The sequence below is a fragment of the Bombina bombina genome, chromosome 4 (genome assembly GCF_027579735.1).
Source record: "Bombina bombina isolate aBomBom1 chromosome 4, aBomBom1.pri, whole genome shotgun sequence".
Lineage (NCBI taxonomy): Eukaryota > Metazoa > Chordata > Amphibia > Anura > Bombinatoridae > Bombina > Bombina bombina.
This window is the reverse complement of record NC_069502.1, coordinates 369819862-369847287: the sequence shown is the minus strand read 5'-3', so window position 1 is coordinate 369847287 and position 27426 is coordinate 369819862. Positions and strand designations below refer to the sequence as shown.

Genomic DNA, 27426 nt, shown 5'->3' with positions numbered 1-27426 from the left:
CTGTTATATTACACACAGCCATTGGCTGCACACTCTAGTGACCTATTTATAACTGGTACTAATTGGTCACAGCAGGTAGCCTAAGCTACAACATGGCAGCCCCCGTTGTTTTACAGACACTAAAACTTTACACTTAGTTTTTCAGTATTTAAACAGCTAATGAAACTTTAAAAAATAAATTTACTGTACATGTTATTGTCAGACTAATCTTTTCTTTGAATGCATCATTCTATCTAACATTTATTTAGTGTTTAATGTCCCTTTAAATGTGGGGTTTATACGTGTGTGTTTTGGAGTTATACATTTTTAACAGGCACTTATTTTAATCTCCCAAAACTACCCCAGAACTTATGTCTCTGCACCCTCAACCTGCAGTCTGTAAGCTCTTCAGAGTAGGGCCCTCCTCCTCCTCTACTAGATCTGTATAGTCTGTTATGTTTTTGTATTTTATCATAAACCCTTGTCATTGTGTACCCAGCGCTATGGAATCTTGCAGTGCTATACAAATAAATGATAATTATATATATATCTCAATATCAAGTCTGTCTGGGATTACTTGAAGAGGCAGAAGCAACTGAGGATTCCTACATTCACAGAATAACTGTTAAATTCCTTTAAAAACTGTGTGCAAGTGTACCTAGAAGAATTGATGGTATTTTGAAGGCAAAGGGTGGTCACTCCAAATATTAATTTGATTCTGTTCACTATTTCTATTTGAAAAACATTCTTACTTTACGGCACACCTGCCTAAAACGTTTGCACAGTATATGGTTATACTTGTCTATATTCTGCCAGAATAACAGTGAACCTTTGGTAGTCCAGCTGGACTGGACACAGGGATGCATTGCGAGTAACATACAATGTATGCACTTGAATCAAGTTTCCTACCTCAATGGGCTGTATCACAGTGTTTATAAAGGGGTTAACATTTGTTTGTAACCGTCTGTTAATTTTTTCACTTCACACATACACACTTTTTCTTTATCACCATATTTCTTTAGTCCTTAGCTCAAGTGACTGTTGCACATTTACTTCCCAGGCTTGTGCTTTTTAAGATTGGAGATTGACAAATATAATATTGTTAGGTTTTTCTACAAGTGTTAGGAGCCATTAGGGGTGTATGACATTTTTTGACTTTATCTATTTTCTTTAATATTACTGCTCTCTAGTGGCTGATTATTATACTGCATACTGCTTGTGACAAATGAGTACCCTTAGATGATGTTATCTACAAACAAATAAAATCAGTTTTGAAAAATTACTTTAATTTATCTTATTTATCATTTTAAAATGATCTTTTTTTCCCTCTACTCTTTATTATAATTGTATAAATTCCAAGTCCAAGTTGTATGAGCACTTTATTAAATGAACATAAAACACATTTCCTATAAAATGCTTAGTTTCATTTAAAAATGTTCTTTGTATTGTTTATTTTGTTCCCGTTTTCATGTAATTTAAAATAATGTTTTTCCGGTGCACACAATAACTGGAAGTGCTTACACACACACACACACACAAACACACACACACACACACACACACACATATATATATATATATATATATATATATATAGTGCAGAGTACATAGTCTTAAAATTACATGCTCTAACTTTGACTATTATGGCCCTTTAATTGTTCATATATTCTAGTATTTTTCAATCTTTGTTTGTAGTAAGTACCCCTAAATGCATACTGGTTTACCCTAAGTCCCCCTGGCTTTTTAATATCTAAATAGTAGTTCTTTAATAGTGTGCCACTTTAATAACACATATAATGAGGGAAGTAATATTCATATTGACACATTACTGGGTCTATATTCTAACTTCATCTCATACACAGCTTATCAGGCTCATGTCATTGTGACATACTTACGCATGGGTAATGTTTCTACCTTTAGTTCATGCCAAACCCGAACAGGCTTGTGCCATGCACAGTACAGCAAAAATATTTTTTTGCGGAGTATACACTGTGCATAATAACACATATACACAAATTTACACATAGACATTAACACTCTCACATACACTCACTCTCTCATGCACATGTTCACTCTCTCACATGCACTCACTCTCTCATGCACATGCTCACTCTCTCACATGCGCTCACTCTCTCACATGCGCTCACTCTCTCATGCACATGCTCACTCTCTCACATGCGCTCACTCTCTCATGCACATGCTCACTCTCTCATGCATGCACTCACTCTCTCATGCATGCACTCAGTCTCTCTCTCATGCACTCACTCTCTCATGCTCATGCACTCACTCTCTCATGCTCATGCACTCACTCTCTCATGCTCATGCACTCACTCTCTCATGCTCATGCACTCACTCTCTCATGCTCATGCACTCACTCTCTCATGCACATACTCACTCTCTCTCATGCACATGCTCACTCCCTCTCATGCACATGCTCACTCTCTCACGCGCACATGCTCACACACACAGACAACCATGTATAAGTGCCTTCAATGTTTCTTTCCATGTTCCTTCAATGCTATATTTGCAAGTGGGATATCTGAAACATTTCCTCACAGGGTCTCTGATAAACAAGTTGTCTGTGTGAGATATTGAGCTTCTATTTATGCAAGGCACATTACTAACACTTGAACAGTGCATTGGTGTGATCTTTATAACTATGATTTTTATATTTTCCAACAATATCCAGTTCCAGACCATAAAACAATACTTTGTGTAGACCAGCAAGGGTGTTGGTATTTTATAGGTATTCTTCGTGGTATTCTTGATTTGTTTCGCTTTAGGATTGTAAGTGTCACCAAGTGCCATTTCCTCCTCCTTCTTGCTTAAGCAAATGTATAAATCAGTATATGAGTGCAGCCATACTCATTTCTTTGAACAAGTATTCCCAATAGACATATAACCACCTCAATACAGAGAGACACTACCTACTACTTTATGCACAAGCATTTGCAATTGTTTTTAAATCAAACCTTTTGAATGGCTATGGAAGCTGCAAATACCACATTACTAACATTATAAGCACAATTACCCTTAAAGTCAGTTACTTGTCTAAGCTGCAGGAGATTCTCAGAGAGGAGATTCCCCTACTGCAGAGCTTTCCAAACTTTTCATGTTGGTGACACACTTTTTAGACCTACATCATTTTGCGACACAGTAATTCAGTTGTACTAGCAAACAGGAGGTTAAACTAACTTGTTTTAAGAGATACGGACAAATACATAAATTATATAATAACAAAATGTATTTATAAGTAACAGTATATATGTGCAAGAATGAAAAAAAAAAGTTTAATACCACCAACTTACTATTTTAATGGGATGTATGAGGTTGATGGGATGAACATAGTGTCTGAATATTTGGTGGAATATTAGATAAATACACTTGAATTTCATCATCAAGCTTTTTTTTAGTTTCCACTTCCTATCCATATATCAAGAGCAGGAGCAGCAATGCACTACTGGGAGCTAGCTGGAAAAAAAAACACTTTGACTTCAGCTCAGTGTTTAAGCTACCGCCCTCAGAGCTCTGCGAGTCCGACTGACTACTGCCCGGGCTGCAAACACACTGCTGTCCCACTCACTGACTACAGTAGTCACAAGCCAATTGAGGAGACTACTCGTGCAGTCAGGAGCCAATGTGTATCCAATGGGGATAGTTTCAGTTCCTAATGTGCTGCGCCAATAGGTTAAGATGATGTGTTACCCACTAGGTATCAATCATGTGATATGCATAGCGTGCAGGCCGAAACAAAATAAATAAATTTAAATGAAAAAAAATTGGTGCTGAAGGCAGGGACACACCTACGCACTGCAGACGACACACTAATGTGTCACGACACACAGTTTGGAAAGCAATGCCCTACTGTGTTCTGAAGCCAGTCTCCTTATAATCAGCTTAATCAGAAGCTACAATATTTGTACGTGTTATAAATATAACAAGTGAACTGTACATAAAAGTTATGCTGTGCACCATATACACGCTCCACCTATTACTAGAATAATGGTGCTTAAACACTGTGGTTACTAAGGGTTTAAAAGTAAAATTCTGCTCACTTAGCCATCACGGTGCCACAGCTGGTTTTACTATCGACTACACCCTGCAAACGCATTTCCCATCTTCTATCTCCCACTTTAAATAACTTGTGCAAACCTGGGCTTTTGCATGTCTGGTCCTGTGTAAGCAGGAAAACCGGGAACGCAGTATGAAAAACCCGGACTGTCCGGGTCAATCCCAGACAGGTGGAAACAATACGTATGGGACACTTTATCACAGCATTTTGTCCTTATTCCTTATTTTACTGTTGCATGCCACCTATCACGTGGATACCCTCTTTACCCGACACTTTCACTGTGACAGTTTTATATCAATGTTTCTCATAGTCTTCAAATGTCTATAACAGTCTAGATTAAAGGATTTCCTTACCCAGTCACATTAGGAACCTCATGATTCAAATTCACCGACATGGAAAGAAATCTTGCAAAATCTATGGGGTCTTTTTTTTTTTTTTTAAGCATTTTTAGTGCATGCCTCTCCTTCACATCCAGCACCCGGATGTGATAAACAGCTCTTAAGCTAAAATTTGTCTTTATAACATTCTTTGAGGGACCTCACAGTACTGACGGGACTTCTTAGATCATCTCATCAGAGCAGAGGTTTAGATCAAAGGCCCTGAGCGAGCAACTGGCTAGACAGACAGGGAAACACAATCTGGCCTGCTAGGGCTCAGGGTAGAACCGTGAAATACTGATTTCTGTGCTATATTAATTGTTTGTTTTGCTTGTGTTGGGGAAAAATAAAAGGGCAAGTAATGAAGACCCCTTGCAAATGCTCCAGTTATATCATTGACTAAGTGACAAAGCTGAGATCATTTCCTGGTGACACAATATTGTGAATACTCATGTTTAAATCATAGAATCTCTTTGTGCCTTCCCAAGGTACACTTAGATACTACAACAATTTGTCACAAAAATGTAATCAGGGCCAGTGGCTCTAGTATTACAGCTTTCTTTGTAATTAAATCATCATATGTTAGTTTGTTTCTTATGTCTTTATTGGATTTGTGATTGTTATCTTAGGCATCAATAATTTATGAATATCAATTAATAAATTAATATGCAACAATCAAAAGCACCAAATTACAACATTAATTATGGTTGAATATGTGGAAGATAAACACACGAAACAGTAAAATATCAGTTGACAATTTATATTGCCAATCCATATTAAAAGTTAACACAATAAAAACAATACTAGTACAAAAGAAAGAAACAATACTTGACACAGTGATAACACAACACAATACAATAAACACAACTATGAATCAAAACAATACTCGGAACAGTACACATTCTAACCTACAGGGCCCAGCCAGCTGGGCCCAGCATAATCTCCAGTCCTTAATCCTTGCTGGCTCATGGTGGATAAGCCTTTTCTTATACTATATCTGGTAGGCTGGTCTATGATGTCACTGCCTGGAAATTAATTCTACACACTGCCCCCAGTGGACCCTATAGCAAATTGCATAATAATTATTGATAATTATGCTTAATTTATGACACAAATTATTAGTGAATAATCAATACAAACCACCCTTTGACTTATGTCATAAACAAGCATTTATAAAACAATTACCTCTCAACTCTCCCCAGCTTTCACAATTACCTGCCCCACAACAAATCCCATTACTCCAAAGAACAATAGACATTTACCCATAATAGCTGTTTTCTATTACATATTATCTGCTCTTTCAAACGTACACAATTGAGCACGTGCCTCACCAGTTGGAAACCTTAGCCTTAAATAGGCACGTGCCCACCCTTACAATCATGGACAACTCAACCCCATTTTTTTTAATTATAAGCTAATGATATTGTATTCATTTGAGGATGTGAGGTGGAGCTTAATATAATATTAGACACAACAACCCAATAGCACCTCTAAATCATGTTGGACAGTCACTGGAACTGGACTCCTGTAGCCTATGGTTGGTCTGTGTGTCTGACATTTCCTAAACTTTAATCCTTGGAAACTGGAACAGTTTTTAAAGCCTCAAAGAACTTGACGAACGGAGACAGATGGGAGAAATAATTTGCGCAAACAAAGAAGGATGTTGGATAACAGCTTGTGTGTTCGTGTTTTGTGGTCATAGATTTTTCTTTATTTCCTTTACCACCTTGACGTAACACATACTCCTGCTCCTTTTTTCTTCTTTTTTTTTTAACTCCTATTACTCTCCGCTGCAGTTCTTCTTCTCACAATAAAAGATGAGCTTTCTATCCAGAGGTCTGGTCTCTTCTTATGGCTCCCGAGTGGCAATAAAATTCCCATTGCTGAAAAGTTCTTAAATGAAAAAACACAGGCATTGACGTGCACAGACAGAAACAGCAGATAAAATCCTCTCGCTGGAAAGTTCTTGAACACAGGCAATGATGGTTGGTTGATCACGTTTTGCCAATTAACACAAGTACCTATTTGGTTGTGGTGTCTTAAGTATATTTTATCGTATGGAGATAGATAAAATACCTACACATATCTCCTGAGAATTTTCTCTATACATCCACACCACTCCTAATTCACTGATAAACACAATATCAGCAGAGTCTTTACAGATTAAACTTGAAATGAAACTTATCTTGTTGGGACTGTTAACTAAACCCCAAATAAAACAAAAACAAAATTCATCACCCTTACTATTAACACATATTTCTCCTACATTGGTGTGTCCGGTCCGGTCTAGTCAGGAAGGCCCCTTCACTCTGGTATGCAGAGGGAGGAGGACTCATTTTCGCGCCTCAGTTGCGCAGTTACTTTTGGAAGCAGTGCATGCAGCTTCATGTGAGAGGTTCCTGTGGCCATAAAAACGGTTTCTAGAAGGCTTATTTCTGTGGTGATTAACCCCCAAGGAACGTAAAAGCCGCAGCAAAGGCTGTGGCAGGGACTGTAGTGGGTTTAAACTGGTAAATTGAACAATTAGCTCCGGTTTGCTCATTTAAGGGGTTAGAGACTTGAAATTTGGTGTGCAATACTTTCAAAGCATTAAGACACTAGGGTGCAAATTTTGTAAAGATCGGATATTTCCTTCATAGTTTTTCAAACATTCAGAAATAAAGTGTTCTCTGTTTATTATTTAAAGAGACAGTAACGGTTTTGTTTAAAAACGGTTTTATTGCATTAATAGCCTGCCAAAGTCTGTCTAACATGTCTATACCTTCAGATAGCATATGTTCTGTGTGTATGGAGGCCAAGGTGGGTCCCCCTTTAAATGTATGTTCAAATTGTGCCATGGCGTCCAAACAAAGTAAGGACAGTACTGTCACATTTAATAAGGTTGCCCAAGATGATTCTTCAAATGAAGGTAGTGGGGATAGGTCATCATCCTCTCCTTCTGTGTCAACACCAGTTATGCCCGCGCAGGTGATACCTAGTACATCTAGCGCACCAATGCTTGTTACTATGCAGCAATTAACTGCAGTAATGGATAATTCTATAGCAAATCTTTTATCCAAACTGCGAGCATTTCCCAGAAAGCGTGATTGCTCAGTTTTAAATACAGAGGATGAGCAAGTGGGCGCTGACGATAATTTATCTGTTATACCCTCACACCAGTCTGAATTGGCAGTGAGGGAGGGTCTGTCTGAGGGAGAAATTTCTGATTCAGGAAAAGTTTCTCAGCAGGCAGAACCTGATATCGTGGCATTTAAATTTAAGTTAGAACATCTCCGCGCCCTGCTTAAGGAGGTGCTAACTACTCTTGATGATTGTGACTCTTTGGTGATTCCAGAGAAATTGTGCAAAATGGACAAATTCTTAGAGGTCCCTGTGCACGCTGATGCCTTTCCGATACCCAAGAGGGTGGCGGACATAGTGACCAAGGAGTGGGAGAAGCCAGGTATACCTTTTGTCCCACCTCCTATATTTAAGAAAATGTTCCCCATTGTCGACCCCAGAAGGGACGCATGGCAAACAGTCCCTAAGGTTGAGGGGGCAGTTTCTACGTTGGCCAAGCGCACAACTATTTCCATTGAGGACAGTTGTGCTTTCAAAGATCCTATGGATAAAAAATTGGAAGGATTGCTTAAAAAGATATTTGTTCAGCAAGGTTTCCTTTTCCAACCAATTTTGTGCATTATTCCTGTCACCACGGCGGCGTCTTTTTGGTTCCAAGAACTAGAAAATTCGCTCCATAAGGAGACTCCATATGAGGAAGTCATGGACAGAATTCACGCACTAAAGTTGGCTAATTCCTTTATTTTAGATGCCGCTTTTCAATTGGCTAAATTAGCGGCGAAAAATTCAGGTTTTGCAATAGTGACGCGCAGAGCGCTTTGGCTAAAATCTTGGTCGGCGGATGTGTCGTCCAAGACAAAACTGCTTAATATTCCTTTCAAAGGTAAGACCCTTTTTGGGCCAGAATTGAAGGAGATTATTTCAGACATCACTGGGGGAAAGGGCCATGCCCTCCCACAGGATAGGCCTTTCAAGGCTAAGAACAAATCTAATTTTTGTTCCTTTCGCAATTTCAGGAACGGACCGTCGCCTAACTCTGCAGCCTCTAGACAAGAGGGTAACGCTTCCAAGCCTAAACCAGCATGGAAACCAATGCAAGGCTGGAACAAGGGTAAACAGGCCAAGAAGCCTGCTGCTGCTACCAAGACAGCATGAAGGGGTAGCCCCCGATCCGGGACCGGATCTAGTAGGGGGCAGACTTTCTCTCTTTGCTCAGGCTTGGGCAAGAGATGTTCCGGATCCCTGGGCACTAGAAATAGTCTCTCAGGGGTATCTTCTAGAGTTCAAGGAACTTCCTCCAAGGGGAAGGTTCCACATGTCTCGCTTATCTTCAGACCAGATAAAGAGACAGGCATTCTTACATTGCGTAGGAGACCTATTAAAGATGGGAGTGATACACCCAGTTCCAACAGCGGAACAAGGTCTGGGGTTTTACTCAAACCTGTTTGTAGTTCCCAAAAAAGAGGGAACTTTCAGGCCAATTCTGGATTTAAAAATTCTAAACAAATTCCATTCAAAATGGAAACCATTCGGACGATTTTACCAACAATCCAGGAGGGTCAATACATGACTACCGTGGACTTAAAGGATGCGTACCTACATATTCCTATCCACAAAGATCATCATCAGTTACTAAGGTTCGCCTTTCTGGACAAACTTTACCAGTTCGTGGCTCTTCCGTCGGTTTAGCCACTGCTCCCAGAATTTTCACAAAGTTGCTAGGGTCCCTACTAGCGGTTCTAAGACCGAGTGGCATTTCGGTGGCACCTTACTTAGACGACATTCTAATCCAAGCGTCGTCCCTTTCCAGATCAAGGGCTCATACAGACATTGTATTAGCCTTTCTCAGGTCTCACGGGTGGAAGGTGAACGTAGAAAAGAGTTCCCTGTCCCGTCTACAAGGGTTCCCTTTCTGGGAACAATAATAGATTCTGTAGAAATGAAGATTTTTCTGACAGAGGTCAGAAAATTAAAGCTTCTAAACGCTTGTCAAGTTCTTCAAGCTATTCCTCAGCCTTCCATAGCTCAGTGCATGGAGGTAATAGGACTAATGGTTGCAGCAATGGACGTGGTTCCTTTTGCTCGAATTCATCTAAGACCATTGCAACTGTGCATGCTCAAACAGTGGAATGGGGATTATGCAGACTTGTCTCCCCAGATTCAAGTAGACCAGGTAACCAGAGACTCACTCCGCTGGTGGTTGACTCAGGATCACCTATCTCAGGGAATGAGTTTCCGCAGACCAGAGTGGGTCATCGTCACGACCGACGCGAGTCTCTTAGGCTGGGGCGCGGTCTGGGACTCCCTGAAAGCTCAGGGTCTATGGTCTCAGGAAGAGTCCCTTCTCCCGATAAACATTTTGGAACTGAGAGCGATATTCAATGCGCTCCTGGCCTGGCCTCACCTAGCGAAGGCCAGATTCATAAGATTTCAGTCGGACAACATGACGACTGTAGCGTTCATCAATCATCAGGGGGGAACAAAGAGTTCCTTGGCGATGACAGAGGTATCCAAAATCATCAAATGGGCGGAGGATCACTCCTGCCACCTATCTGCAATCCACATCCCAGGAGTAGACAACTGGGAGGCGGATTATTTGAGTCGTCAGACTTTCCATCCGGGGGAGTGGGAACTCCACCCGGAGGTCTTTGCCCAGTTAACTCAACTATGTGGCACTCCAGATATGGATCTGATGGCGTCTCGTCAGAACTTCAAAGTTCCTCAATACGGGTCCAGATCCAGGGATCCCAGGGCGACACTAGTGGATGCATTAGTAGTGGCGCCTTGGTCGTTAAATCTAGTCTCTCTGCAACTGACTGCTTGTTTTCAGATTCAGTTATAGATACTCTGGTTCAAGCCAGAAAGCCTGTGACTAGGAAAATTTACCATAAGATATGGCACAAATATATCCGTTGGTGCGAATCCAAGGGTTTTTCTTGGAGCAAAATCAAAATTCCTAGGATTCTTTCCTTTCTCCAAGAGGGTTTGGAGAAAGGTCTGTCAGCTAGTTCTCTAAAGGGACAGATATGTGCTCTGTCTGTCTTGTTGCACAAACGTCTGGCAGCCGTGCCAGATGTTCAAGCGTTTGTACAGGCGTTAGTCAGAATCAAGCCTGTTTACAGACCTATGACTCCTCCATGGAGTCTAAAACTAGTTCTTTCAGTTCTTCAAGGGGTTCCGTTTGAACCTTTGCATTCCATAGATATTAAGTTACTCTCTTGGAAAGTTCTGTCTTTAGTTGCTATTTCTTCTGCTAGAAGAGTTTCTGAATTATCTGCGTTGCAGTGTACTTCTCCCTATCTGGTATTTCATGCAGATAATGGAGTTTTACCAAACCTGGTTTTCTTCCAAAAGTAGTTTCCAACAGGAATATTAACCAGGAAATAGTTGTTCCTTCTCTATGTCCGAATCCAGTTTCAAAGAAGGAACGTTTGTTACACAACCTAGATGTGGTCCGTGCTTTAAAATTCTATTTAGAAGCAACAAAGGATTTCAGACAAACATCATCTTTGTTTGTCGTTTATTCTGGTAAGAGGAGAATGCTACTGCTACCTCTCTTTTTCATTTTGGCTGAAAAGCATCATCCGATTGGCTTATGAGACTGCTGGACGGCAGCCTCCTGAACGAATAACAGCTCACTCTACTAGAGCTGTGGCTTCCACATGGGCCTTCAAGAACGAGGCTTCTGTTGATCAGATCTGTAAGGCAGCGACTTGGTCTTCTCTGCATACTTTTGCCAAATTTTACAAATTCGATACTTATGCTTCTTTGGAGGCTGTTTTTGGGATAAAGGTTTTGCAAGCCGTGGTGCCTTCCGTTTAGGTAACCTGACTTGTTCCCTCCCTTCATCCGTGTCCTAAAGCTTTGGTATTGGTTCCCACAAGTAAGGATGAAGCCGTGGACCGGACACACCAATGTAGGAGAAAACAGAATTTATGTTTACCTGATAAATTTCTTTCTCCTACGGTGTGTCCGGTCCACGGCCCGCCCTGGCTTTTAGTCAGGTTTAAATTTTTTAGTTTCTGTACACTACAGTCACCATGGCACCCTATAGTTTCTCCTTTTTCTCCTAACCGTGGGTCGAATGACTGGGGGGCGGAGCCAGAGGGGGAGCTATATGGGCAGCTTTTGCTGTGCTCTCTTTGCCATTTCCTGTTAGGGAAGAGAATATTCCCACAAGTAAGGATGAAGCCGTGGACCGGACACACCGTAGGAGAAAGAAATTTATCAGGTAAACATAAATTCTGTTTTTATTTAACCAAAATGCCTACTTCCTATTATTCCTCTTAACTCCAAGTTGCTGTCTCCATGCTGACATTCTGATACCTTGCAATGAAAGTGGTATTCATTACAACCCTTCCTACTTGGTTCTAAATTTAAACCCAAAATGGATAAGGACAACCAATTAATAGCCCAACCAGAATAAAAAGGCAAAACCCCTCACCCATCCACCTACTAAATAACTTTGGATAAGTCACTTTAGTTATAGAAGCATTGTGCAACTGTCATTAACTGATAAGAGAGGAGTATGCATGACATCATAGTATACACATGTTAAATAGATGCAATAATATAAACCACATTAGATCAGAACTTAAACAATAGTCTTCTTCTTGGATCGTAACCGTGTTCCTGTTTTCACCTCTGTAATATCTAAAAAAATAAAGAACACAGGTCATAATTACTTTCCCGTTCATTTATAGCATAACAAATCCAACACTAGCAAGTATGTATATATAATTATATATATTCTGGCAACTTAAACTACCAGCTTGTAGCTGCTTTCTCCTCCCTATCTGCATACACAGTTCTAAATATCTCTCCACCCCTCAGGTTTTGGGCATTATCCACTGTTCTTGCACAGGGATTTATGGTTTCCTCTACTTCTGTCCTCCCGCTAGGCCACAAATATGTTCATCTTGAGGTGACCGCCCCATAAACTAAATCACAAATGTTCCTACCTCATCGGGTTGAAGACTGTAGCCACTACCCTTATTCATGGACTAATGGGGTCATTTCCTACCTTTTACCTTCCCCGCATTCATTTTTATAGAGGAGCAAACATGCAGCTTACCTCTTTAAAGGGTATGGGCCAATATGTCTTAAATTCAGAAAAGAAATCACATAACAGCTATAGGCATGCTTCCCATCTCAACCCTTACCTGGACACGTCAAATTTAGAAATGCGAAACATACAGCATTTCTTTCCGGCTCAGTAAAGGATTATGGGCCAATATGTCTCAATGACAGATATGGGTATGTTTCCCATCTTTTATTCCTACCAGACATATAAAGTTAGTGAAGCAAACTACAACTCCTCTTCAAGCTCTGTTAAAGGCTATAGGCCATTATGCCTGAATTCAAACAACCCCACCACAACCATTGGATAAGTTCCCCATCTTTCAGATTTTCTCCTGGACATGTATCCACAACTCTTAGAGCGCTTCATATTGAACCTTGCGGCAAAGAGCCTGCACAGCTGCACATTGTAGTAACAGTGGCTTTCCGCTTCTGTTACCATTCCCATGGTAACTCCTTTGTCCTGGATGTTAAAACTGAAAGACATACTTCATACAATAGTTACGTTAGGCATATAATTGTAATTTCTTACAGATAAGACCACTCACACAATGTAACAAAAGAAAAACTCCTTCCCCTGACTCCAGCTACTAGTCAAGGTGTACTCTATGTCTTAACACAATGGCTTTGCACACGTCCTCTGGTAAAAGGGTGGTCTTTATCTCACTAGTCATCATTGTATATATATATATATATATATTATAACATACTAAACTGCTTATTATTAAATGTTTACTAAACTTTCCTTTTCTTCCTGTAAAAGAGAGAAATTAATATAAACACAAATAAAAAGAATGGTGATTCTAGATAAATAAAACAGATTTAAATGAAATCTGTGTTCATTATGGAGGCAGGAAAAAAACAAAAACTATCTTAACCAGTTTCAAAGTGAACTGTTAAAGGTCTTTTCATATGTAAATTACACTAGGCCTCAACACACACCATGTGGCCACCAAATGGTCAGTCAGTGGCACAAAATAAAAGGCTTCTAAAAAACATCAACGATTTAAATAGAAAATCACAATAATTAATTTTTATCTTCTACACCAATAAACATAATATTAAACATAATTTCTGTATACAGGTGTGGCACATTGATTCACAAATTTGATATATCTTTGAACGGGCAGAAATGATAAAAGCTGGGTACAATGCATCATCTATTCTTTCATTCATTCATTCATTCATTTATCTACAAAGACACACAAGTTACTGTAACTTTTAAAGCTAAAGATTTGTATTTTCTCCAATATTCAAGCATAATCCCATACCTCGTCGCCAAATGTTACGTTATGCATCAATAATTTATGAATATCAATTAATAAATTAATATGCAACAATCAAAGCACAGAATTACAACATTAATATTGTAATGTTTTTGGTATTATGGTTGAATATGTGGAAGAGAAACAGTAAAATATCAATTGACAATTTATGTTGGCAATCCATATTAAAAGTTAACACAATAAAACAATACTAGTACAAAAGACAGAAACAATACTTGACACAGTGATAACACAACACAATACAATAAACACAACTATGAATCAAAACAATACTCGCAACAGTACACATTCTAACCTACAGGGCCCAGCCTGTCAGCTGGGCCCAGCTTAAACTCCAGTCCTTAATTCTTGCTGGCTCATGGTGGAAGGGATAAGCCTTTTCCAAATCCCTCAATTTACTCTAAAAAATGGGAGGTACTATATCAGGTAGGGTGGTCTATGATGTCACTACCTGGAAATTTATTCTACACACTGCCGCCAGTGGATCCTCTAGCAAATTGCATAATAATTATTGATAATTATGCTTAATTTATGACATAAATCATTAGTGAATAATCAATACAGTGATTATGGGAAGTTTCAGTGAGCATAAGTATTTTTTTATCCTGGTTGTTTCTTAAAGAGGTCATGGAAAATTAGATTTTACTCAAAGCTCACTAAAAGCTCAAATCAACCTTAGCACATGGGTTTGATAAGGCTGAGCAGTGATGAAGTTAAAGGAACATGATACCCAAATGTTAAAAAAAGAGAGACAAGAAGGGTGGCCCCCTAGTCTAGCCAATATAATCACGTTGGACTATAAAGAGATATAACAAGTGGATACTCACATATCCCTAAGGCAGAGATATGCCTAGGTGAACAAGCTGAGAATACACAGTGTCCCATCGCACTGCACTATGCTGCGGGCTGCTCCTTTCAGTAACCAACAGAGGTACAATGAATCTAGAAGAAAGCAAAAAGAAAAGGGCGCCTCCTAGTGCAGGTAGACCAGACAAAAGTAACCCCAGATATAATACGCATAAGCCAGGGTACTCACATTTATAAAAGCACTAACCAGTGCTAAACAGGCAGACTGGGCTATTAGTAGTGGCCCAGCTCACTAATAGGTTGTAGGATGAAAAACTGGAATAGCGTTTGGCTACAAAGACTCCAAATAAGAATGCTGCTTCCAAATGATATATTACAAATTGAATTTCATATAAATATAAAAAATGTAATAAGTACAATATAAAAACAATACTACGATGGTACTACTCCATCGTAGTATTGTTTTTTATATTGTACTTTTTATTACATTTTTTATATTTATATTTAATTCAATTTTTAATATATCATTTGGAAGCATGGAGTCTTCGTAGCCAAACGCTATTCCAGTTTTTCATCCTACAACCTATTAGTGAGCTGGGCCACTACTAATAGCCCAGTCTGCCTGTTTAGCACTGGTTAGTGCTTTTATAAATGTGAGTACCCTGGCTTATGCGTATTATATCTGGGGTTACTTTTGTCTGGTCTACCTGCACTAGGAGGCGCCCTTTTCTTTTTGCTTTCTTTTCTGATACCCAAATGTTGAAACACTTGAAAGTGATGCAGTATAGCTGTAAAAAGCTGACTAGAAAATATCACCTGAACATCTCTATGTAAAAAAGAAAGATATTTTACCTAAAAAAAAAGTATTCACACCCCATTGTAAAGGACTTTAAGCAGCAAATAGGTATGCCTGTCCTGGGACCTGCAAGGGAGCATGCCTCATGCACACTCATGTTATTTCCCTATTCAGTTTTAGAAAGTTTACTTTTAAATCTCATGAGAGTTAAGTGAAATCTCACGAGTTCACTGTAAAAGAGTTCAAGACCTCAGCACTGCTGATGCTGATTGGCTGCTGTTTATTTCTTCATTTTATGTGGACAGCAGCTGAAGTATATCTTTTTACACAGCACTTACTCTGGTGAGCTGAGGAAATTGTGAGGTAAAATATCTTCCTTTTTTACACAGAGATGCTCAGGTGATATTTTCCTGTCAGCTTTTTAAAGCTATGCTGCATCACTTTCAAGTGATTTAGCATATGATTATTATGTCCCTTTAAACATGAAAAACTTACATGGTGTGTAGCTATAGCAGTTGCCTTTGAGTGTGCTGCATTTATTAAATGTCCTACAAAAGAAATACTGGGCAATTATACCCTGCTTATCTCCTATTGTACCACAGACTTAATTAAACCTCTATGTAGGTCACTTTGTATTTTCTTTTTATGAACTTACTTAATAAGTCTACTCTCAAGTACTTGCCTACATATAATCTGTTACTAATGTCATTTTTTCCAGGGCTTTTGAATATTACAACAATGATAAGGGTTAGACTCAAAGTAAAAGCACTTTTAGTAATCCCTATGCATATGTTGTGTATATCTTTATTGTGTTTAAATCAAACTAGGGAAAGGGCCGCAAAAATGCCAGGTACATTTGTAACCCCATTTTTTATTTTATTTCATTAACTGCCATCATTTGTACCATGTAGATGGAAGTCATTACCTTTGAATTATAAACACTTGTATTAGAAATAATACACCGAAGCATTGTCCTATAATGTTTTGATAATACTTTTTTTCTTTACTGTTTTATTTTTAACAGGTTTTTTTGTATGATACAATTTAGTTACTACTTTTGGCATATATTAAACCATAAGGAGCCACAGGTTGGTGCATACTCTGCAAATAATTGACAGCAAAGTGAGTGCACAGTACATACATTTTAATCAGGGTCTTGCTAAGCTTTCGGATCAGCACAAAGTTAGTGTACATAGTTGCCAACATTTGGAAAAAAAATTCCAGAGGCACTTTGTAACAAAGCAATCAAGTAAGAATGTTATATGAATATTGAGCACACCTGCCGACGGGATTCATTTGAACAAAATTATCATAAAATATTAAATTATATTATTCAGTCTAATCTGTAAACCTCAGGAGACTCACAGATGTTAGTTACCAAATTAGATACTTTATTATTCCGTTGTTCTAATGTAAGAAGTGCAGTCTGTAAAAAAAATATACCTTCAACTAACAAAAACTTAAGTGTTCAATTCCTATAGTCAGATATCCATGTAGATTTGGACTATACAGGACAAATTCAACGGATAATTATACCATGGAGGACGCCAAAAACTTGTGTGTGTTTTTTTTTTTTTTTTATGCCTCAATAATGTTTTTTGTTTACGTTGACTCATTTTGTGCTCTTACTACAGAATTAATTGAAAATAAATCAATAATAGACTTTATCTCAAACTATTTTTATTAACTCTTTTCATGCAAGAAAGTTTCTGTAACTAATGACCACTTTAAATGACTACTCGTTATATGGTATACAAAACATATTTTTATCTGTCCCCTTTTATTTGATGTGGCTCAGCACACTTCTAATCATTTGCATTGTATTTAGAATATACTTAAAATATTTTTTAAAGGTCCCTTTTTTACTTCCATTATGAAAATGTGCTGTCTTTTAGATGGGCACTTTCTGAGGCACCCGCTCCTACTGAGCATGTGCAAGAGTTCACAGTAAATATGTATATATGCATTTTGTGATTGGCTGATGATTGTCACATACAGGTAAAATAGTAGTACCTTTGTTAGAAAAAGATCTTTTACTTAAATTTAAGTTATTGAATACTTTTCTTATTTTATTTTTTATTTTTAGCAACAAAGGAGAGAAAAAGAAATGAGGAAGCAGCAGGAGAGAGATCAGCGTAGGCGTTATGAGGAGCAGATGCGCAGAGAAGAGGAAAGGAGGCGAGCAGAGCATGAGAAGGTCTGTCAACTTTCTATCATTTTGTTTGCTTTATTTTTTAGTTCTAGACAGGCTGGTTCGGCCTCTAGCTAACATTAAAGGGACACTCAAGTCAAAATAAACCTTTATGATTCAGATAGAGTATGCAGTTTCCAATTTACTTCCATTATCATATTTTTATTTTTATATGAACACTTTCTGCGGAACAAGCTCCACTGAGAATGTGCACAAGCTCACAGGGAATATGTGTACTAGTCTGTGACTGGCTGATGTCTGTCACATGATATAGGAGGCTGGAAAATGGGAGAAAAAAATTGCCAGAATTTTTTTTATTACTGCTTATTTGAAATTTAGAGTAGGTGTTATTGCATTGTCTTTTTATTATGCACTTGTTAATTCTGCAATTCTACTACATTTAGTGGTCCTTTCATTGGATGAAAATGTAATTTGAAATATATTGTTACTATCAGAATTAGTGGAATTCAGCAGGAAAATAAAAATCCCAATTATCATCTCCCATGCATATTCTTAAGTGTTCTTCCTGGTTAATGTAAATCACTTTTGGTTACCTATGTAGGACCAAATTATAAGTGGAGTGGTATTTAATGCTCCCACTCGGGTGCTAACTCTGCTAGAAGTAATATTTTTCGCGTGTGTCGGGTAATGCATTGAAATTAAACAATTTCTCTTGTAAGGTGTATCCAGTCCACGGATTCATCCATTACTTGTGGGATATTCTCCTTCCCAACAGGAAGCTGCAAGAGGATCACCCACAGCAGAGCTGTCTATATAGCTCCTCCCCTAACTGCCACCTCCAGTCATTCTCTTGCAGCTCTTGACAAGGGAAGTAGCTAGAGAGATGTGGTGAATTAGTGTAGTTTATCTTCAATCAAAAGTTTGTTATTTTTAAACGGTGCCGGCGTTGTACTGTTTTTTTTACCTCAGGCAGAAATTAGAAGAAGAATTTGCCTGAGGTTTTTGATGATCTTAGTAGGTTGTAACTAAGGTCCACTGCTGTTCTCACACATAACTGAAGAGTATGGGGAAACTTCAGCTGGGAGAACGGCCTGAGGTATGTTCAGTATATTTTTTTTCTCGAGGATGATAAGAACTAGAAAATGCTGACAGTGCCTGATATAGTTAAGGTAAGCCTGATTGCAGTGATTTAATAACGACTGGCATCATGCTTGCAGTAAAGGGTAATTTTCATATTACTTCTATTATGGCTTAGTATGTAAAACGTTATATATATATATAAAGGAACGTTTTTTTACTGAGGTGATAAATCTTTATTTGGGGCCTAGTTTTCCACATGGCTGTTATTTTACTTTTAAGGCCCTCTGACTTTGAGTGCATGGTGGGAGGGGCCTAATTTCGCGGTCTAATTGCACAGTTGTTTTTTACATTCTGAAACATCCAGCTTCCCTGTCATATTGGACCTCTGTAAAGGGTTTTTGTGCCTACAAAAGTCGTTTTATGGGAAGGTAGGAGCCACAGTAGAGCTGTGGCAGTTTGCTTGTGACTGTTATAACGGTTTTTACCGTTTTTTTGCTTTGTTTTTTAACCTGAGGGTTTAATCATCCATTTGCAAGTGGGTGCAATGCTATTTTAGTCTATTATATACACTGTAAAAATTTCATAGAGTTAACTGCTTTTCTCACTGTTTTGCAGTTTTTGTGTTTGTTTTTTTCCCTTAAAGGCACAGTACCGTTTTTTATATTCTGCTTTTTCACATTAATTAAAGTGTTTTCAAAGCTTGCTGGTCTCATTACTAGTCTGTTAAACATGTCTGACATAGAGGAAACTCCTTGTTCATTATGTTTAGAAGCCATTGTGGAACCCCCTCTTAGAATGTGTACCAAATGCACTGATCTTAAGTTATAAAGACCATATTCTGGCTTTAAAAGATTTATCACCATAGGAAATTGACAAGGGGGAAGTTATGCCGACTAACTCTCCCCATGTGTCAGAGCCTTTAACTCCCTCTCAAGGGGCGCCAAGTACATCTAGCGCGCCCATTGCGTATACTTTACAAGACATGGCGGCAGTTATGAATCTTACTCTTACAGAAGTATTGTCCAAACTGCCAGGGTTACAAGGAAAGCGAGACAGCTCTGGGGCTAGAAAAAATACAGAGCTCTCTGACGCTTTAGTGGCTATGTCCGATATACCCTCACAATGTGCAGAAGCCGAAGAAGGAGAGCTTCTATCTGTGGGTGATTTTTCTGACTCAGGGAAGACACTTCAACCTGATTCTGATATGTCTACATTTAAATTTAAGCTTGAACACCTCCGCATGTTGCTCAGGGAGGTTTTAGCAACTCTGGATGACTGTGACGCCATTGTAGTCCCAGAGAAATTGTGTAAATTGGATAAATACTATGCAGTGCCTGTTTACACTGATGTTTTTCCAATACCTAAGAGGTTTTAAGAAATTATTACTAAGGAATGGGATAGACCAGGTGTACCGTTCTCTCCCCCTCCTGTTTTTAAAAAGATGTTTCCCATAGATGCCCCTACACGGGACTTGTGGCAAACGGTCCCTAAGGTGGAGGGAGCAGTCTCTACTCTAGCGAAGTGTACAACTATCCCTGTCGAGGACAGTTGTGCTTTTCTAGATTCAATGGACAAAAAATTAGAGGGTTACCTTAAGAAAATTTTTATTCAACAAGGTTTTATTCTCCAGCCCCTTGCATGCATTGCCCCTGTCACTGCTGCTGCGGCCTTCTGGTTTGAGTCTTTAGAAGAGGCTCTACAGGTAGAAACCCCATTGGATGATATCCTTGACAAGCTTAAAGCTCTTAAGCTAGCCAATTCATTTGTTTCTGACGCCGTTGTTCATTTAACCAAACTAATGGCCAAGAACTCAGGTTTTGCTATGGCTTAAATCCTGGTCAGCTAATGTTACTTCAAAGTCTAAGCTTCTCAACATTCCCTTCAAGGGGCAGACCTTATTCGGGCCTGGACTGAAGGAGATCATTTCTAATATTACTGGAGGAAAAGGTCACGCCCTTCCTCAGGATAGGTCCAACAAATTAAGGACCAAACAGCCTAATTTTCGTGCCTTTTGAAACTTCAAGAGTGGTGCAGCTTCATCTTCCTCTAATACAAAACAAGAGGGAAATTTTGCCCAGTCCAAGCCGGTCTGGAGACCTAACCAGGCTTGGAACAAAGGAAAGCAGGCCAAAAAACCTGCTGCTGCCTCTAAGACAGCATGAAAGATCAGCCCCCGATCCGGTAACGGATCTAGTAGGGGGCAGACTTTCTCTCTTTGCCCAGGCTTGGGCAAGAGATGTCCAGGATCCCTGGGCGTTGGAAATTGTGTCTCAGGGATATCTTCTGAACTTCAAAGCTTCTTCCCCAAAAGGAAGATTTCATCTCTCACAATTATCTGCAAACCAGATAAAGTGAGAGGCATTCTTACATTGTGTTCAAGACCTCCTAGTTATGGGAGTGATCCACCCAGTTCCAAAGGAGGAACAGGGGCAAGGCTTCTATTCAAATCTGTTTGTGAATCCCAAGAAAGAGAGAACCTTCAGACCAATCTTAGATCTGAAGATCCTAAACAAATTTCTCAGGGTCCCATCCGTCAAGATGAAGACTATTCGAATCATCCTACCTATGATCCAGGAGGGTCAATATATGACTACCGTGGACTTAAAGGATGCTTATCTGCACACTCCGATACATAGAGATCATCATCAGTTTCTCAGGTTCGCCTTCCTAGACAGGCATTACCAGTTTGTGGCTCTTCCCTTTGGGTTAGCTACGGCACCAAGAATCTTTACGAAGGTTCTGGGGTCACTCCTAGCGGTCCTAAGGCAGCGGGGTATAGCAGTAGCCCCTTACCTAGACGAAATTCTAATACAGGCGTCGAATTTTCAAATCGCCAGGTCCCATACAAGCATTTCTGTGGTCGCATGGGTGGAAAGTGAACGAAGAAAAAAGTTCTCTATCCCCTCTCACAAGAGTTTCCTTCCTATGAACTCTGATAGATTCTGTAGAAATGAAGATTTACCTGACAGAGGCCAGGTTGTGAAAACTTCTAAATTCCTGCCGTGTTCTTTATTCTACTTTTCGCTCTTCAGTGGCTCAGTCTATGGAAGTAATCGGCTTAATGGTGGCGGCAATGGACATAGTGCGGTTTGCCCGCCTACATCTCAGACCGCTGCAACTCTGCATGCTCAGTCAGTGGAATGGGGATTACACAGATTGGTCCCCTCTACTAGAGACCAGCGATTCTCTTCTCTGGTGGTTATCTCGGGTCCATCTGTCCAAGGGTATGACCTTCCGCAGGCCAGATTGGACAATAGTAACGACAGATGCCAGCCTTCTGGGTTGGGGTGCAGTCTGGAACTCCCTGAAGGCTCAGGGCTTGTGGACTCAGGAGGAGACACTCCTTCCGATACACATTCTGGAACTAAGAGTGATATTCAATGCTCTTCAGGCTTGGCCTCAGCTAGCTGCGGTCAGGTTCATCAGATTTCAGTCGGACAACATCACGACTGTAGCCTACATCAACCATCAAGGGGGAACAAGGAGTTCCCTAGCAATGTTGGAGGTTTCAAAAATAATTCTATGGGCAGAGGTTCACTCTTGCCATCTATCAGCTATCCATATCCCAGGAGTAGAGAACTGGGAGGCGGATTTTCTAAGTCGACAGACTTTTCATCCGGGGGAGTGGGAACTCCATCCGGAGGTGTTTGCACAGTTAATTCAACTTTGGAACAAACCAGAACTGGATCTCATGGCGTCTCGTCAGAGCACCAAGCTTCCTTGTTACGGATCCAGGTCCAGGGATCCCAAGGCAGCGCTGATAGATGCTCTAGCAGCGCCTTGGTCTTTCAACCTGGCTTATGTGTTTCCACCGTTTCCTCTGCTCCCTCGTCTGATTGCCAAGATCAAGCAGGAGAGAGCTTCTGTGATTTTGATAGCACCTGCGTGGCCACGCAGGACTTGGTATGCAGATCTGGTGGACATGTCATCCCTTCCACCATGGACTCTACCGCTGAGGCAGGACTTTCTACTTTAGGGTCCTTTCAACCATCCAAATCTAATTTCTCTGCGTCTGACTGCTTGGAGATTTAACGCCTGATTTTATCAAAACGTGGTTTCTCCGAATCGGTCATTGATACCTTAATTCAGGCTCGAAAGCCTGTCACCAGGAAAATCTATCATAAGATATGGTGTAAATATCTTCATTGGTGTGAATCCAAGGGTTACTCATGGAGTAAAGTCAGGATTCCCAGGATATTATCTTTTCTCCAAGAAGGATTGGAGAAGGGATTGTCAGATAGTTCCTTAAAGGGACAGATTTCTGCTCTGTCTATTCTTTTGCACATGCGTCTGGCGGATGTCCCAGACGTTCAGGCGTTTTGTCAGGCTTTAGTTAGAATCAAGCCTGTGTTTAAACCTGTTGCTCCGCCATGGAGTTTAAATTTAGTTCTTAAAGTTCTTCAAGGGGTTCCGTTTGAACCTCTGCATTTCATAGATATTAAGCTTTTATCTTGGAAAGTTCTGTTTTTGGTAGCTGTCTATTCGGCTTGAAGAGTTTCAGAGTTATCTGCCTTGCAGTGTGATTCCCCTTATTTGATCTTCCATGCAGATAAGGTAGTTTTGCGTACCAAACCTGGGTTTCTTCCTAAGGTGGTATCTAATAAGAATATCAATCAGGAGATTGTTGTTCCGTCACTGTGTCCTAATCCTTCTTCAAAGAAGGAACGTCTATTACACAATCTTGACGTGGTTCGTGCTTTAAAGTTTTATTTACAAGCTACTAAAGATTTTCGTCAAACATCTGCATTGTTTGTTGTCTACTCTGGACATAGCAAAGGCCAAAAGGCTTCAGCAACTTCTCTTTCCTTTTGGTTAAGAAGTATAATCCGCTTAGCTTATGAGACTGCTGGCCAGCAGCCTCCTGAAAGAATTACAGCTCATTCCACTAGAGCGGTGGCTTCCACATGGGCTTTTAAAAATGAGGCTTCTGTTGAACAGATTTGTAAGGCGGCGACTTAGTCCTCGCTTCATACTTTTTCTAAATTCTACAAATTTGATACTTTTGCTTCTTCGGAGGCTATTTTTGGGAAAAAGGTCTTACAGGCAGTGGTGCCTTCCGTTTAAGCGCCTGCCTTGTCCCTCCCTTCATCCGTGTCCTATAGCTTTGGTATTGGTATCCCACAAGTAATAGATGAATCCGTGGACTGGATACACCTTACAAGAGAAAACAAAATTTATGCTTACCTGATAAATTTATTTCAATTGTGGTGTATCCAGTCCACGGCCCGCCCTGTCATTTTAAGGCAGGGTTTTTTTATTTTTAAACTACAGTCACCACTGCACCGTATAGTTTCTCCTTTCTCTTGCTTGTCTTCGGTCGAATGACTGGAGGTGGCAGTTAGGGGAGGAGCTATATAGACAGCTCTGCTGTGGGTGATCCTCTTGCTGCTTCCTGTTGGGAAGGAGAATATCCCACAAGTAATGGATGAATCCGTGAACTGGATACACCACAAGAGAAATAAATTTATCAGGTAAGCATAAATTTAGTTTTTTGCTTGTGCACTAGCCCGATGCACTTAAAAAGCCGCAGTTAGTATATTGTATGCGCAATAACGTTTTGCCCAATAAGACTCAATGGAGCAAAAAAAGTGGAAAAATAACATCATACGCGGGAGCAAATCAAATCGTATATTCTCAGGTGTGCTAACCTGACATGAAAATATTAATATTTCACATTCCAATGTTCTTCACATAGAGGAATATGTTCTAATGTTCTATTTATTCATAAATATTTTATATATCTGATGATTTCTATATATCTGATGGTATTTTGGTACTATATACAGTATGTGTATGTGTGTGTGTGTATGTATATATATATATATATATATATATATATACCGGTATACCTCATTTTACAGCGCTTCGCTAATACGTCGCTTTGTGGAGTTGAAGTTCAACCTCCAAGGATTTTGAAACAGTGCTGTAATCTTCGTGAGTTTGCAAGAAAATTGACTGGTACCATTTTGTTATGCGCAGTTCACTGTGTTTACAGCATTATAGTGCCATCTTTTCTCAATGTTATAATCTGGCAAATTTTACTACAGTATTTGTCACTATTTTACAGGTACAGTATTTATTGAATACTATTTAAATACTGTGCTGTGCTAGTGTTAAACTAAACTTAGCACTATTGCACCCCTAATATATATTAGTTCAAACATGTTTTCACGTTTTTTAAACACATTGGCAAGTGAAAAAAAAGCTAAATCGCCTTTACATTCACTTTAAAGCGGTTTTCTCCAACATAGGTGTGTCCGGTCCACGGCGTCATCCTTACTTGTGGGATATTCTCCTCCCCAACAGGAAATGGCAAAGAGCCCAGCAAAGCTGGTCACATGATCCCTCCTAGGCTCCGCCTTCCCCAGTCATTCTCTTTGCCGTTGTACAGGCAACATCTCCACGGAGATGGCTTAGAGTTTTTTGGTGTTTAAATGTAGTTTTTATTCTTCAATCAAGAGTTTGTTATTTTAAAATAGTGCTGGTATGTACTATTTACTCTGAAACAGGAAAGAGATGAAGATTTCTGTTTGTAAGAGGAAAATGATTTTAGCAACCGTTACTAAAATCGATGGCTGTTTCCACACAGGACTGTTGAGAGGAATTAACTTCAGTTGGGGGAAACAGTGAGCAGACTTTTGCTGCTTGAGGTATGACACATTTCTAACAAGACTCGGTAATGCTGGAAGCTGTCATTTTCCCTATGGGAACCGGTAAGCCATTTTCTTAGTTTAAGTAAAAGAATAAAGGGCTTCATTAGGGCTTAAAAAACTGGTAGACATTTTTCTGGGCTAAAACGATTACTTTACTAAGTATATTTGGCAGATTATTACTTTTAATAGTTGTTAAATCTTGGGGATTGTTTTAATAAAAACGGCAGGCACTGTATTGGACACCTTTTTCATTGGGGGCCTTTTCTAGTCATAGACAGAGCCTCATTTTCGCGCCTCTAATGCGCAGTTGTTTTTGGAAAGCATGGCATGCAGATGCATGTGTGAGGAGCTAAGAACCACTGAAAAAGCTTATAGAAGGCATCATTTGGTATCGTATTCCCCTCTGGGCTTGGTTGGGTCTCAGCAAAGCAGATACCTGGGACTGTATAGGGGTTAAATGTAAAAACGGCTCCGGTTCCGTTATTTTAAGGGTTAAAGCTTTCAAATTTGGTTTGCAATACTTTTAAGGCTTTAAGTTACTGTGGTGAAATTTTGGTGAAATTTGAACAATTCCTTCATACTTTTTCACATATTCAGTAATAAAGTGTGTTCAGTTTGAAATTTAAAGGGACAGTAACGGTTTTATTGTAAAACGTTTTTTGTGCTTTGTTCACAAGTTTAAGCCTGTTTAACATGTCTGAACCATCAGATAACGATGTTCTATATGTATGAAAGCCAATGTGTCTCCCCATTTAAATATATGTGATATATTTGTGTCATAATGTCCAAACAAAGTAGGGATAATAATGCCATAGATATGATATTGCCCAAGATGATTCCTCTAATGAGGGGAGTAAGCATGGTACTGCATCATCCCCTTCTGTGTCTACACCAGTTTTGCCCACACAAGAGGCCCCTAGTAAATCTAGTGCGCCAATACTTATTACCATACAACAATTAATGGCTGTAATGGATAATTCTATTGCATGCATTTTTTCCAAAATGCCTACTTATCAGAGAAAGCGTGATTGCTCTGTTTTAAACACTGAAGAGCAAGAGGACGCTGATGATATCTGTTCTGACATTCCCTCACACCTATCTGAAGGGGCCGGGAGGGAGGTTTTGTCTGAGGGAGAAATTTCAGATTCAGGGAAAATTTCTCAACAAGCAGAACCTGATATTGTAACTTTTAAATTTAAATTTCAACATCTCCACGCACTACTTAAGGAGGTATTATCTACTCTGGATGATTGTGACAATTTGGTCATTCCAGAGAAATTAGGTAAGATGGACAAGTTCCTAGAGGTTCCGGTGCCCCCCGATGTTTTTCCTATACCCAAGCGGGTGGCGGACATAGTAAATAAGGAGTGGGAAAGGCCCGGCATACCTTTTGTCCTCCCCCTATATTTAAGAAATTAGTTCCTATAGTCGACCCCAGAAAGGACTTATAGCATACAGTCCCCAAGGTCGAGGGGGCGGTTTCTACTCTAAACAAACGCACTTCTATTCCTATAGAAGATAGTTGTGCTTTCAAGATCCTATGGATTAAAGGTTAGAGGGTTTGCTTAAAAAGATGTTTGTTCAGCAAGGTTACCTTCTACAACCAATTTCATGCATTGTTCCTGTCACTACAGTTGCGTGTTTCTGGTTCGAAGAACTAGAAAAGTCGCTCAATAAAGAATCTTCGTACAAGGAGGTTTTGGACAGAGTTCAAGCTCTTAAATTGGCTAACTCTTTTTTATTTTAGATGCCGCTTTGCAATTAGCTAGATTAGCGGCGAATAATTCAGGGTTTGCTATCGTGGCGCGCAGAGCGCTTTTGCTTAACATCCCTTTCAAGGGTAAAACACTGTTTGGCCCTGACTTGAAAGAGATTATTTCAGACATCACTGGGGGAAAGGGCCATGCCCTTCCTCTGGATAGGTCTTTTAAGGCTAAAAAGAAGCCAAATTTTCGTCCCTTTCGCAGAAACGGACCAGCCTCAAATTCTACACCCTCTAAGCAAGAGGGTAATACTTCTCAAACCAAGCCAGCCTGGAGGCCGATGCAAGGCTGGAACAAGGGTAAGCAGGCCAAGTCACCTGCC

At 39.6% G+C, this 27426-nt stretch overlaps 1 protein-coding gene across 1 annotated transcript in view; it reads left to right on the top strand.

Annotated features, from left to right (window-relative positions):
• The window catches only part of TNIK (TRAF2 and NCK interacting kinase), a 949249-nt gene that overhangs the window by 634545 nt on the left and 287278 nt on the right, over positions 1-27426 (top strand). Inside the window, 1 exon segment of the mRNA XM_053710136.1 lies at positions 17543-17653. Coding sequence (XP_053566111.1) covers positions 17543-17653 — 111 coding nt within the window.